Source organism: Taurulus bubalis (assembly GCF_910589615.1).
Source record: "Taurulus bubalis genome assembly, chromosome: 12".
In the NCBI taxonomy this organism is placed as follows: domain Eukaryota; kingdom Metazoa; phylum Chordata; class Actinopteri; order Perciformes; family Cottidae; genus Taurulus; species Taurulus bubalis.
In genome coordinates this window covers 4492375-4507429 of record NC_136600.1, presented here as the reverse complement: position 1 = coordinate 4507429, position 15055 = coordinate 4492375, and the positions used below count along the sequence as shown (strand labels likewise).

Here is a 15055-nt window from a genome sequence, read left to right as displayed (position 1 = left end):
TCTAGTGTAGCCTCTAGTTGAGCCTCTAGTGGAGTCTCTAGTTGAGCCTCTAGTGGAGTCTCCAGTGTAGTCTCTAGTGTAGCCTCTAGTGGAGCCTCTAGTGGAGTCTCTAGTTGAGCCTCTAGTGGAGCCTCTAGTGGAGCCTCTAGTGGAGTCTCTAGTGGAGTCTCTTGTGGAGCCTCTAGTGGAACCTCTAGTGAGGCCTCTAGTGGAGCCTCTAGTGGAGCCTCTAGTGGAGCCTCTAGTTGAGTCTCTAGTGGAGCCTCTAGTGTAGCCTCTAGTTGAGCCTCTAGTTGAGCATCTAGTGTAGCCTCTAGTTGAGCCTCTAGTGGAGCCTCTAGTTGAGTCTCTAGTGTAGCCTCTAGTTGAGCCTCTAGTGTAGTCTCTAGTAGAGTCTCAAGTGGAGCCTATTGTGGAGTCTCTAGTGGAGCATCTTGTGTAGTCTCTTGTGGAGCCTCTAGTGTAGCCTCTAGTGGAGTCTCTTGTGGAGCCTCTAGTGGAGTCTCTTGTGGAGCCTCTAGTGGAGTCTCTTGTGCAGCCTCTAGTGGAGTCTCTTGTGGAGCCTCCAGTGGAGTCTCTTGTGGAGCCTCTAGTGGAGTCTCTTGTGGAGCCTCTAGTGGAGTCTCTTGTGGAGCCTCCAGTGGAGTCTCTTGTGGAGCCTCTTGTGGAGTCTCTAGTGGAGTCTCTTGTGGAGCCTCTAGTGGAGCCTCTTGTGGAGTCTCTAGTGGAGTCTCTTGTGGAGCCTCTAGTGGAGTCTCTTGTGGAGTCTCTAGTGGAGCCTCTAGTGGAGCCTCTAGTGGAGCCTCTAGTGGAGCCTCTAGTGGAGCCTCTTGTGGAGTCTCTTGTGGAGCCTCTTGTGGAGCCTCTAGTGGAGCCTCTAGTGGAGTCTCTTGTGGAGTCTCTTGTGGAGCCTCTAGTGGAGCCTCTTGTGGAGTCTCTAGTGGAGTCTCTTGTGGAGCCTCTAGTGGAGTCTCTTGTGGAGTCTCTAGTGGAGCCTCTAGTGGAGCCTCTAGTGGAGTCTCTTGTGGAGCCTCTTGTGGAGTCTCTTGTGGAGCCTCTTGTGGAGCCTCTAGTGGAGCCTCTAGTGGAGTCTCTTGTGGAGTCTCTTGTGGAGCCTCCAGTGGAGTCTCTTGTGGAGTCTCTTGTGGAGCCTCTTGTGGAGCCTCTAGTGGAGCCTCTAGTGGAGCCTCTAGTGGAGTCTCTTGTGGAGCCTCTTGTGGAGTCTCTTGTGGAGCCTCTTGTGGAGCCTCTAGTGGAGCCTCCAGTGGAGTCTCTTGTGGAGCCTCTTGTGGAGTCTCTAGTGGAGTCTCTTGTGGAGCCTCTAGTGGAGCCTCTTGTGGAGTCTCTAGTGGAGTCTCTTGTGGAGCCTCTAGTGGAGTCTCTTGTGGAGTCTCTAGTGGAGCCTCTAGTGGAGCCTCTAGTGGAGCCTCTAGTGGAGTCTCTTGTGGAGCCTCTTGTGGAGTCTCTTGTGGAGCCTCTAGTGGAGCCTCTTGTGGAGTCTCTAGTGGAGTCTCTTGTGGAGCCTCTAGTGGAGTCTCTTGTGGAGTCTCTAGTGGAGCCTCTAGTGGAGCCTCTAGTGGAGTCTCTTGTGGAGCCCCTTGTGGAGTCTCTTGTGGAGCCTCTTGTGGAGCCTCTAGTGGAGCCTCTAGTGGAGTCTCTTGTGGAGTCTCTTGTGGAGCCTCCAGTGGAGTCTCTTGTGGAGTCTCTTGTGGAGCCTCTTGTGGAGCCTCTAGTGGAGCCTCTAGTGGAGCCTCTAGTGGAGTCTCTTGTGGAGTCTCTTGTGGAGCCTCTAGTGGAGCCTCTTGTGGAGTCTCTAGTGGAGTCTCTTGTGGAGCCTCTAGTGGAGTCTCTTGTGGAGTCTCTAGTGGAGCCTCTAGTGGAGCCTCTAGTGGAGTCTCTTGTGGAGCCTCTTGTGGAGTCTCTTGTGGAGCCTCTTGTGGAGCCTCTAGTGGAGCCTCTAGTGGAGTCTCTTGTGGAGTCTCTTGTGGAGCCTCCAGTGGAGCCTCTAGTGGAGTCTCTTGTGGAGCCTCTTGTGGAGCCTCTTGTGGAGTCTCTTGTGGAGCCTCTTGTGGAGCCTCTAGTGGAGCCTCTTGTGGAGTCTCTTGTGGAGTCTCTTGTGGAGTCTCTTGTGGAGTTTCTTGTGGAGCCTCTTGTGGAGACCTTGTGGAGTCTCTTGTGGAGTCTCCAGCCTGAACAGCACAGCTCACGTACAACCAGCAGGCACACGCATCGCACCATAGATACTCAGAGAAATTCACACGCACCAACGCTAGTGGCAGGGGGGATGAATTAGTGAGTAGTGTGCATGGAAGTATGTAGCACAAGATGAGAGAGAGAGAAAGGAGGAGGAGGAGGAGAAGGAGGAGGAGGAAGTGGGAGAAAAGTGACGGCAGAACAGAAAACACAAAGCGAGAGGGAGTGTGTTGACCTGGAACACCGCCTTCTTTTGCTCCTTCTGATGACAGTCCTGAGAATTGTAGAGAGGCGTCTCCTGTCAGTCCTTTCAGGGGGGGCGAGACCTCAACACCGCCTCAACACTGCCACCTGTTGGTGAGAAGTGCAACATTGTTAGAATGCCCCAAAGATTCAGTTCATTCATTGAAATGTTCCATTATCATTTCACTAAAGTTCTTTCTAAGCCTTGAACTGGATTGAACCCACAGAATGAGCCGTGTGTGACCGAGTAAACCGGCGAGTTAGAGAGAAGTTCCACCAGCTACACATTTGGTGAATAATAATATTAATGTTTTGGTTTCAGGTAAGCTGTCTCTGGAGGAGTTCATCAAAGGGGCGAAGAGCGACCCCTCCATCGTCCGCCTGTTGCAGTGCGACCCCAGCAGCGCCGGACAGTTCTAGTACCTGAGGGCATTAACACAACCTGTAAGGCTTCGCACTCTGCATCACTTCACTAGGACCTTTTACTTTGTTATCATTATTTATGAAAACAGTTGGACGAGGTGAGAGTCACTAAGAGTCCGGGGGGGCGGAGCTATTCAGAGGCTGTGAGATGGGTCATCCAATTTGTGACTATTTCTAGTTCATGGACGGACATGAGAGACTTTGTAGGAGGGGGCCTGTTATTTTGGAGCAGTTGTTGACGCTCTGAAGGAGTTTCTTATTTTTAAAAGCCCCCGTGTGTAGGATTTTGGCAATTTCTGAAGCGCTGTGTTTGTTGGCCGGCTTGTGAAGAACCTCAGCATTCTCTTCAAATCAAACCTCCCCACGAAGGAGAAAGAGCAGAAGTTTCTGTTTGTTTAGAGGATTTCTGAGTCGGGACGTCAACAAGCATTCCTTCAGTTTATCCAGTTGAAAGCTCTCGGTGCAGCAGCAGGCAGGAAATGTGACGCGTGTGGTCATGAGTTAGTGATTTATTGGTTAAGATATAGAAATATGAGCGCAGGAAACGGAAAAGAAGAGAAGTCAGAGAATATCTTTCTCCTCTTGAGATGTTTATGTGCCTCTTACTCTGCGGCCGTATTGTGGAAGATCCGTCAGTCACTGATCTTAAGGAAGGTTTGAAACCCTGATACAGGAAGTCTGTTTTTAATCTGAGTCCTTCTGAGACTCCCTCGTGATGTTGGCATCATTAGAGACGTGAGAGAGCTCTCCATTTCTCAAGGTATGGATCATAAAGGTGGAGGTGGTCTGATCCAGTATATTAGTCTTCTACTCTGGCTGCAGCTGCCCAGAAGTGAAGCCAAAACATCTGTGTCGCCCCCTGGTGGCTGGCTGTGGGTTTGGAAGTGCTTGATTTGATATGCAGCAGAGTTTCTATGAGCGAAGCGTTTGAAAACGTTAATATTGCAGTGAGTCATTTGATTAATTTGCAGCCATATGAATGTCAGGGATTATCCCATAGCGTTTATCCCATGGTGTCTCTCCCGTTACCCTCTGATGGTATTAGGCCACCAATGTTGCAAATGCATGAATGTTATAAATGTACCTTTATTTTTCCGGGATTCAATTGTTGTTGTTTTACACAGTATATTTTGTTTGGAGAACAACAAAAGTTAATAAAAGTGTACCGTCAGGGACTTCCGGTGGAGCGGGATATGGAGTAGTCGCACGCGTCGTACTCTCCCGTAGCTTTTTCTATTACAACCTTTTTCCCCCCCAAAAAAAATCAATTAATAGCTTGCACAAAGGCAAGTACTGTCTTTTAAGTTGAACATGGAGCCGAGCAGGAGGGAAGACTCTAAGAAAGACGACCCGACGCCCCAGGCTGGTCAGGTTAGCATGTCGGACCTGACTAGCTTGCTGGAGGAACATCGCAAGTCGATATCATCTGCCCTCTCTGCCCAACTCAAAGCTTCGTTCTCGTCTCTTGAATCGAAACTAGATGTGATTCAAGCCACAGGGAGTGAGAATGGTGAGCGAATCGCAAGTTTGGAGACTAACGCCAACTTAAACGAAGACCGCTTTCAGGCCCTCGAGTCCTCATGCGCCACGCTGACCGAGCTATGTGCCAAGCTCAAAGCTAAAAACACGGACCTGGAGGGGCGTAGCCGACGAAACAATCTGAGGATTATTGGGCTGCCGGAATCCATTGAAAGACCGAGACCCACAAGCTTCTTTTCTGACGCCCTGGTGGAAATACTTGGAGTCGATGTGCTGGGCACCGCCCCAGAGTTGGACCGGGCTCACCGCACATTTGCAGCTAAACCACGGCAAGGAGACAGACCCAGACCGGTGATTGTGTGCTTTCATCGACATCAGACCAAGGACCTGGTGATTCGAGAAGCGAAGGAACGACCTCAAATACAGGGACACTCCGGTGCGCATCTATGAGGACTACTGCCCCGACGTCCTGGAGCAGCGCGCAGCATACCTCGACATCATGGCGGTACTTTACAACTTGGCCTTGCGACCAGCTCTACTATACCCGGCGAGACTTCAAATCACCGACAAAGATGGTAATAAGAGACGTTTCTCATCAGCCAAAGAAGCCACCGCCTCGACTGGACTCATAATGACTGCGACCCACTAAAACGAGGCGCAGCCCTCGGTCCGAAAGTTGCCGTTATTTTCAATCAAACCTGGTTATGGTGGTAAGAGTTTTGTTGTTACAACCGTTTTGCGTTGACAGTACTTTACATTGTTGTTATTAAACAATCATTTGTTTTCAATCTATGCCTGCACCTGCTAAGGGGGACACTGCACATTGGGAACTGTGACCAATAGACAGGTAGTAGTCTAAAAACAGGAAGCCTTAGAGGATTAGGGAATTGTTATTGTTCCCACGGTTTATTTTATGGGTTTGTGTGTTGTTGTTTGTGTTTTGTTGTGTGTGTGTGTTTTCTTCTTCTAACCCCTGTGATATTAGCAAGTAGCTATGCCCCAGTCTGGGATGATGTAAGATTTATCAGCCACCTCTTCTCATCTCTCCCTGACGTAGACAGCCATCAAATGATCCAGGGAGGTGACTTTAATCTTATTCAGGACCCCAGTCTAGACAGATCCTCTTCCAGACAAACACACCCTCTCAAATTCGGCAACGGCACTAAAGACATTTACAGAACAACTTGGCCTCAGTGACCCATGGCGATCTGCTAACCCATCTGCAAGAGCCTTTTCCTTTTTCTTCCATGTTCATCACACGTATTCGAGAATGTACTTTTTACTCATGGACAATAGACTTTTGCACTGGACCAACTCCTGTACTTACCACAGTAGTGTGACCATGCCCCTACTTCAATTGACATATGTTTCCCTAATCACAGCTTTTTATCAAGACAGTGGAGGCCGTGTCCCACAACGCTATCTGACAAGCAATTTAAAAGACTCTTCTCAGAAGAAATTTCTATTTTTTTACAGATCAATGACACCCCCGACATTGCTAGTGGAGTTCTTTGGGAGGCATGTAAGGCATACCTACGGGGCCAAGCTATCTCATACACCTCATACTCAAAAAGATCAGTCAGCCAAGTTGGTAGAGATAGCAGACCAGCTTAACGAGGTTGATGCGGAATATGCTAACACTCCTACCCCTGCACTTTACAGTCAACGCATCAAGCTCCAGGCGGAGTATGACCTCCTATCAACAGCTAAAATAGAAAAGCAATTGCTACACTCGAAGCAACGTTATTTTGAAATGGGAGATAAGGCAGGATAGCTGTTGGCCCACCAGACCAGGGCTATGGCACTTTCTAGGCTGATCCTTAGGATCAGTTCCTCATCAGGAATTGTGGTGACTGACCCTAAGCTTGTGAATGAGGTTTTTTTTTGTTATTACTCAGATCTTTATTCATCAGACTGCCCACCTGAAGTTTGGAGGGGGCACAACCCTTTGGACTCGATCCCATTCCCTAAAGTCAGTGAGGCCATGCCTAACAATCTTGGTGCTCCGATCTCAATTATGGAAGTGCAGGAGTCAATTAAACTACTACAAAATGGTAAATCACCAGGCCTGGGTGAGTTCATAGTATAATTTTACAAAATATACTCTGATCTAGTCTCCCCACTGCTGACAAAAGTATATAATGAATCATTTACAAAAGGAAAACTGCCCCCAACACTATCCGAAGCCACCATTTGCCTCCTACTAAAAAAGGAGAAAGACCCTCTGCTATGTAGCAACTACAGGCCCATATCCCTTTTGAATGTTGACCAGAAGATTTTAGCCAAGGTTCTAGCTACACGTCTGCAGGGAGCTCTCCCATCTCTGATCTCCGATGACCAAACAGGCTTCATGGCAGGACGGAGCTCCTCACACAACACAAGGCGGCTGCTTAACATACTCAGCTCACCAAATCATGACACCCCTGAGGTCATAGTATCTTTAGATGCAGAGAAAGCCTTTGACAGAGTTGAGTGGAAATATCTATATTATATTTTGGGAAGGTTTGGCTTCAGTCCCGACTTTATAGGCTGGATTGCGAACTTCTCCCCATAAATGCACAGGCCAAGACACTACCAAAATCTATTTTTCCATTTAGGGGGACCACTGAAGGATTTCGATTCCGAGGGGTGGTCATCACACCATCAATTAAAGACCTCTTCGCCAAAAGCTTTCGCCCTCTTGTTGACAATGTAAATCCGATATGACACAATGGTCTGCTCTCCCCCTGTCCCTAATTGGCCGCGTCAACCTCATAAAAATGGTAATTCTCCCCAAATTCCTATATTTGTTTCAACATATTCCAATTTTGATGAAGAAATAATTTTTCCGCCAACTAGATCAAACTATCTCCTCATTTCTTTGGGCTAGCAAACCCCCTCGTATTAAGAAAGCAATCTTGCAACTTCCTAAAAAGTCAGCCGGGTTAGCTTTACCCAATTTCATTCAATACTACTGGGCCTGCAACATTGATGAGATACGTCACTGGATGGATGACGGGCAAACAAACAGCCCCTTGTGGGCCCAAATGGAACTATCCTCTTCCAAACTCCACTCCCTCATCACGGCGCGACTGACACTTAAAACTCCTGGAATCTCAAAAAACCCAATAGTCACTAACTCTCTCAACATCTGGATACAATTCCGCAAACATTTTGGGCTGAACAAACCCTGCGCTCTGCCTCCAGTCTCTAGAAACCACTTATTCTCACCTTCAAAATTGGAGATTTTTATAAAAATGGGCACTTTTCTGATTTTGCAGGACTGTCATCTAGGTTCAATTTGCCTAAAGCTAACTTCTTCCGCTTTCTGCAGATTAGACACTTTATTCAAACAGAATATCCTCACTTCCCTAATCACCCCCCAGGATCTATGGTTGACTCCTTGCTTACTCTAGATCCAGCGCAAAAACGCTCAATCTCAATTATCTATGGTTGCATTGACTCCCTTAATCAGACACCTCATCTGAGACAGCCTCGCTAAATTATCAACGGATAAATAAATAAAAAGGAAAAGTCACGGAGGAAAGTGGAACGTTTAATTCTGCGTGGACGTATTCATTTGCTTTCACTGCCAATGATGCTGCTGACCTGTCTGCTTGATATGTGGCGAGAAATTAGCAAAAAATGTAATGTTGAAAGACTCTTCCAGAACAAGCATCTGCTGAAAGGTGTCGAGCTGCAGAAGAGCGATTCCTCAACTGCTGCAGTAAACTGAGCAAAGTAAATATACTTTCAGGAAGCTGATCAAGTCTCCAGACTAAACTCCTGCTGCTGGTTCTGTGGCAGCTCATGAGACACTGAGGCGTCCGCTATAAAGACGGATCCTCTCCCCTTCATCAGAGTTTGATAGTTATAAACAGGTAAAATAGCAATACAATGTCAACATTTTTCTTTATTCTTGTTCTATAATTTCATAAATATTATATATATATATATATATATATATATGGTCATATATATTATGACCATATATAAAACTTCAGAAGCTGTGGTATCAAATAGCTTTTGCGGCTCCAGACAATTTTTTTTGTGTGGTAAAAAGGTCAAAATGGCTCTTTGGATAGGAAAGGTTGCTGACCCCTGCACTAGACCCTGATCCCCTCACAGCTCTATTTGTAACACAGCCGCTGGAAGTAGTTGATCTGCCGTCCAAAGGACGACGCATCCTGGCCTTAACGACACCCTTAGCTAGACGCCTCATACTACTCAAGTGGAAACACATTCTCCCACCCTCACATAACAGTTGGTTAACTGAGATCCTAAATAATCTAAAACTCGAAAAAATCAGATTCTCACTCAGAGACTCCAGTGACTCCTTCGAAGGGACTTGGGAACCTTTCATAAAGTACTTAAACAATGCTGAAATTAAAAAAGTAAACTGACAAAGACCCCCTGCCTCCACAGACCCTTTTTATTTTGTTATTTTTAGATTTTAATTTAAGTAAGTTTGTTTTCTGTCTTGTTTTTTGTTCTTGCATGTGTTTGTTAGGTGAGTTCCATAATTATATATATATATATAACTTTTTGTTTAAATATATATATATATATTTTTATTTCTATTATTATTTTCTATTTGTTGTGTTGGTATTGTGGCTGTTTCGGGGATTTTTTGCCTTTTTCGCCTTTTATCTGATCCAGCGGATTACTTGTATCTCCTCAGAGCGATGTGGTCGTTTGTTTGTTGTCTGTACTCAGTGCCAGTTCGTCAGTTACACGATCCCCAAGCAATATGAAACTGAATGTAATAACCTGTATATGCTAACCTTGTTGGGACAGCCATGTTCACATTTTCTGTCTGAATTATTTGTAAAATCAATAAAAAAGATTGAAATAAAAAAGTGTACCGTCAGATCACTCTTCTATGTTGTTTCTTAATAATAATGATGATAATAATAACCGTCATACCCTTTGTCCATCTCCTCGCAGTGCTTCATTTGTGGGATTCCACACGCCCCTAACTCTCCTCTATGGAGCAGACTGACGATGAAGAATGACGAGGTGATGACGATGAAGGCGACATGCCTTCAACATGCACTGAGGACATCAAGGAGGGGCACAGGAGCCCCCACCCCCGAGCTTGTTATCAAAACCCTCCGAACCCCAACACAGACTGAACCTGAAGACTTTCCCAAACCTCCAAACCCTCAACCCCCCTGAGTGTAGTTGACCAGGACCCCTCAGTCCTCCTGTGGGCATGTCAGAGGAGACAGTGTGTATATACAGTGTAAACTGGAGTCTCTGTATCTGTCTTTGCTTGGCTCTCTGGGCCCCTTTGAGGCTCCAGCCGGGGCGACACAGAACCTCTGTCTCTTTAGAGTGTGAGAGAGAGAGAGATGAATAACAGGACTTACTGAAGGTGAGATGGTTTAATCTGCAGAGAGGACTCACTCAGAGCGAGTACTGCTGCCTTTCCCGTTTCCTCTTTTCTACTGTGAGAATGTGTACGTGTGTTTGTGCAATTTACAAACTCGATAGACTTTGTTTCATATTTTGTGCTGGGACAAAATGACATGTAGCATGTAATACTATGCTACTATGCATATGCGCCCTGATCGGTAGTTTAGATTTGTGTAAAGTGTCACTGATGTGATGAAGAGTGAACGCGTCCCTTTATCCGCCGTCTGTTCCAGTGTTTTTCTTTTCATATCAGTAAGAATTTGACAGAGAATTTAGAAATGTGGCAGAGTTTCACTGCCTCTAGCTCCAGGAGGAGGGAAGAGTAGTCTTTAAGTATTCCAGTACAGTGTAGATACATGAGAAGTGCACCTCAATTTGTAAAGCTAGTTCAGAATGCTCAGTTCATAACAAATGTTGTGCATTGATAAAAAATGTTTAAAAAAAAGTTAGTTTATTTAAGGTATTGCGGGACGTCGAGCATGCAAACCATTTACCATGTGAAGAATCAGCGTCTTCACGGTCACTTTTAAATGTTTTTAGATGCCGCATGTTGAGCAGCGGGAGCAGAGACTAAATAACACGTATGCATGTGACGCGCATGTGTGTGGTTGAAATGCGTTGATGGACTTCAGCTCAGCGGGCCGTCCGGCCTGAGCTGGCTTTCTGTGCGTTGGTATCATGTTCGTGTCCCCGCCCACCAGCCGACACATCAACACACGCTGCTTCACGGGCATGCTGGGTAGTCAGAGCGGAGAGCTACTTCCTGTTCTTTTTCCTCTTTCAGTTGAGCTCAATATTTAAAATCACCATCCTGTTACATATACACACACACACACACACACGAGGAGTGAATTCCAGATTATACAGCACCCTCTCAGTCAACTAGATGCAGTTACAGAATCAGGTGACCTGCATGACCTCTATCAGCATCCCATTAAGTACAAATGGAAGGATTCGATTGGTCTTTTGTTTGGTCTCAGCTTCTTTCCTCCACTAAGCTTTAAAGAAGAGTAAGTAAAGCTCTCCCGGAAGTTTTTCCCAGAGTTCCCCTCTGCCCAGAGCCTCTCCGCAGCCCTTTCACTTGTTGCATCATTTTACAATTAGAAAAGCTTTGAATGTTTTATTAAACAACTGCTGTTTTTTGTGAAGGAAAAATAAAAATACAGACGAACAAACCGAGAATCACAACTACTGCAATGATACTGTCACCATGTGTTGCTTTTATTGTATTTTTATGATTTGTTTCTTCTTCTTTTCTTTTTTTTAAAGCTAAAAAAAAATTTATAAAAAAAAGCTACGTCAGAGGTGTAATATTTCTCTTAAAACACAAAATAGCATCTTGTGGTCAAGTGCCAAATAAAAACAAAACAGTATTGTATACATTTATACTGTACAATTGTTATCTGTTGAACAAAATGTTTGTAATTGTTGCATTTTGTAGGTTTTGTATGGTATCCTGTATTTAGTGACTGCAGTTTTGGAACACAGGATTCTGTATTTTGGTCAACTTTAAAAGGCAAGAATTAAATTTACAACTTATTGTGTGAAAGCATTCATGTGACGTCTGGTTAATTGTTGAGTGTGGTGGATGAAGTTCAGCCTTCAGGAACTTATTACAGATATATTGTATCGTGTATTCAATTCAATTTTCAATTCAATTTATTTTGTATAGCCCAACATCACAAATACAAGTTTGCCTCGGAGGGCTTTACAATCTGTACACATGACATCCCTGTCCGGGACCTCACATCGGATCAGGAAAAACTCCCCAAATAAAGATAGTAAAAACCCTTTCACAGGGAAAAAAGGAAGAAACCTGAGGGAGAGCAACAGAGGAGGATCCCTCTCCCCGGATGGACAGAAGCAATAGATGTCATGTGACCAGAATGAACAACGTAACAGAGTTACAGCACATACATGAATATGATAGACATTATTCACATAATGAGTAGTAGGCATGGTCTATGATCCAGATAGCCACGATCCATTAAGCAGAAGGAGGTTGAGAGGAAGGGCATCATCAGCAGGGCCATGGCAGCTGACAGGCCTGGTTCCAGGCAGCCACGATCCATGGAAAAAAAGTAGAGTTAGTAATGTGCATTGAAGAGACAATAGTTTATCTAGAAGGAGAGAAAGAAGAGGAGAGGAGGAGTGGAAGAGGAAGAGAAGGAGAGGAGGAGCTCAGTGTATCCTAAGATGTTCCCCAGCAGTCTAGGCCTATAGCAGCATATCTCGGGGCTGGACCAGGGCAAACCTGAGCCAGCCCTAACTATAAGCCTGAAACAGCCCTAACTATAAGCGCCATCAAAGAGGAAAGTCTTAAGTCTACTCTTAAATAACGTGACTGTATCTGCCCCCCGGACTGAAAGTGGAAGCTGGTTCCACAGAAGAGGAGCCCGATAACTGAAAGCTCTCGCCCCCAACCTACTTTTTAAGACTCTGGGAACCACAAGTAACCCTGCATTCAGTGAGCGTAATGCTCTAGTGGGGTAATATGGCACTATAAGGTCCTTAAGATATGATGGTGCATCACCAGTTAAGGCTTTGTAGGTAAGGAGAAGGATTTTAAATATGATTCTCGATCTTACAGGAAGCCAGTGGAGAGCAGCTAGTACAGGAGTAATGTGATCTCTCTTCCGCGTCCTCGTTAGTACACGAGCTGCAGCATTCTGGAACAACTGGAGAGATCCAAGGGATTTATCGGAGCAGCCTGATAATAAGGAGTTATACTAATCCAGTCTTGAAGTAACAAATGCATGGATCAACGTTTCTGCATCGCAGTCCTTGAGATCTGTTTCACGTGAGAGCCAAAGGACAGGTCCTAGTCAAAAATGACTCTGAGATTCTTTACGGTGGTGGTGGATGCCAGATTGATGCCATCCAGAGAAACCATATCATCAGATACTTGATTTCTGAGGTGTTCTGGGCCGAGTAAAATAACTTCAGTCTTGTCCCAGTTCAGCAGCAGGAAGTTGCAGGTCATCCAGGTTTTGATGTCTTTAAGACACGCTTGAAGTTTAGCGACCTGGTGGGTTTCATCTAGCTTGATCAACAGATATAGTTAAGTATCATTGGCATAGCAGTGAAAGTTTATGGAGTGTTTTCTGATAATATGGCCTAAAGGAAGCATATACAGTATAAGGTGAATAAAATTGGTCCAAGCACAGAACCTTGTGGAACTCCACAATATAGGAATACACGGATCCACCGAGCTAGGACTCTCAGCCAGCCTGTGTTGGCCCATAACTAATGAGACATATCAGTACACACACGTGGACAGGTTGTTTTTGCATAGTTCATAATGAATTAGTGCCTATGAAGCCAGAAGTCTTCCGTATGAGGATAAGCATGTTTGAAAAAAATAGGATATTGGCCAATATTCATTCTCTTTCACACTTTTGAATATTGATATGGTTATTGGCCTTTAAAAATCAAGTATTGGTTCTATTGCTTCTCGTTTTAGTTTTTCTACAAGCTGGTCAATAATTCCAAAATGTGGAATGAAACTAAATTATTTGAGAAGAATTCTGTTGAAGCGCCCTTTGTGTCAAGAGTCTGGCTGGAAAAGCGTCCCAGTAATATGAAACATAAATAATAGGGCTGCACTTTACTTACTTACTTAAATGCTAGCAGCTCGTTAAGAGCTTCCAGCTAAATGCTAACGTGTTGACATCATGCTACATGAATATAGAGCAAAGACGATGGAACCAGCAAAGTCCATAAGATGGATACTATGTATCTTTTGGACTTTGCTGGTTAATATAATGTCAATATCTCCGTCTGGCTCAAAGAAGTGGATTCACCAACATCTTCAAAGCAGTTCTTTTCCAGCTGTAATGTCAATGTTCTGCCAGTTCAGTTTGCTAAGATGGATCACTGACTGATGGATCACTGACTGATGATCACTGACTGATGATCACTGATTGATGATCACTGACTGATGATCACTGACTGATGATCACTGATTGATGGATCACTGACTGATGGATCACTGACTGATGATCACTGACTGATGGATCACTGACTGATGATCACTGACTGATGATCACTGATTGATGATCACTGACTGATGATCACTGACTGATGGATCACTGACTGATGGATCACTGACTGATGATCACTGACTGATGGATCACTGACTGATGATCACTGACTGATGATCACTGACTGATGATCACTGATTGATGGATCACTGACTGATGATCACTGACTGATGATCACTGACTGATGATCACTGATTGACTGATGGATCACTGACTGACTGATGATCACTGACTGACTGATGATCACTGACTGATGGATCACTGACTGATGATCACTGACTGATGATCACTGATTGACTGATGGATCACTCACTGACTGATGGATCACTGACTGACTGATGATCACTCACTGACTGATGGATCACTGACTGACTGATGGATCACTCACTGACTGATGATCACTGACTGACTGATGGATCACTGATTGACTGATGGATCACTCACTGACTGATGATCACTGACTGATGATCACTCACTGACTGATGGATCACTGACTGACTGATGGATCACTCACTGACTGATGATCACTGACTGATGATCACTGACTGACTGATGGATCACTGACTGACTGATGGATCACTGACTGACTGATGGATCACTGATTGACTGATGGATCACTCACTGACTGATGATCACTGACTGACTGATGGATCACTGACTGATGATCACTAACTGATGGATCACCGACGCTGACTGTTCATCTTTTTCAGGACATACTATAATATCCCTTTTTCAACGTAGTATACTAAGACTGTACATTTTACGACATACTGTACTATGACTTTCATTCAAAATACTTTACTATGACATTCTCTTTTCAAAATACCAGACCATGATTTTTTTCTTTACTTTAATTTCTTCCCTTTATTTAATATACCGACACATATGTTGATGCCTTTATTGCAACAGAGATTTTCATTACTTATTTTTATACTATTCTCTGACTTTTTTTTGAGACACTATATTATGATCTTTTGTAATACTTTTTCCAACATACTATACAAAGACAAGTACTTATCTGAAATTAAGTGTCTCTGTTGCCTCCACTGGTCACAAATCATTTGGTAGTGGATTTAGGAATATTCATGTGGGCGCTTATTTTTAATTCTAATAAGAGGAAATTGCAAAAATTGTACCATGAGTGGCTTCCCACATTCCGGCCCAGGTATAAACCAATAATGAGAATATCTTTTGGGGTTTCCGGTGTGGAAAGAACTTCTGAAGCATTTATAAATGATACCTTATGAGAAAGTGGTACAAAGCAAGACAAGTGACTG

General features: G+C 44.5%; 1 protein-coding gene across 1 annotated transcript in view; it reads left to right on the top strand.

Annotated features, from left to right (window-relative positions):
• The window catches only part of ncalda (neurocalcin delta a), a 60467-nt gene extending 50972 nt beyond the window's left edge, over positions 1-9495 (top strand). Inside the window, exons 4-5 of the mRNA XM_079228139.1 lie at positions 2759-2880; positions 9265-9495. Of these exons, the coding sequence (XP_079084265.1) occupies positions 2759-2856 (98 nt within the window). The 3' untranslated portion in view covers positions 2857-2880; positions 9265-9495. The remainder of the gene's footprint in view (positions 1-2758; positions 2881-9264) is intronic.
• The last annotated feature ends 5560 nt before the right edge of the window (positions 9496-15055 follow it).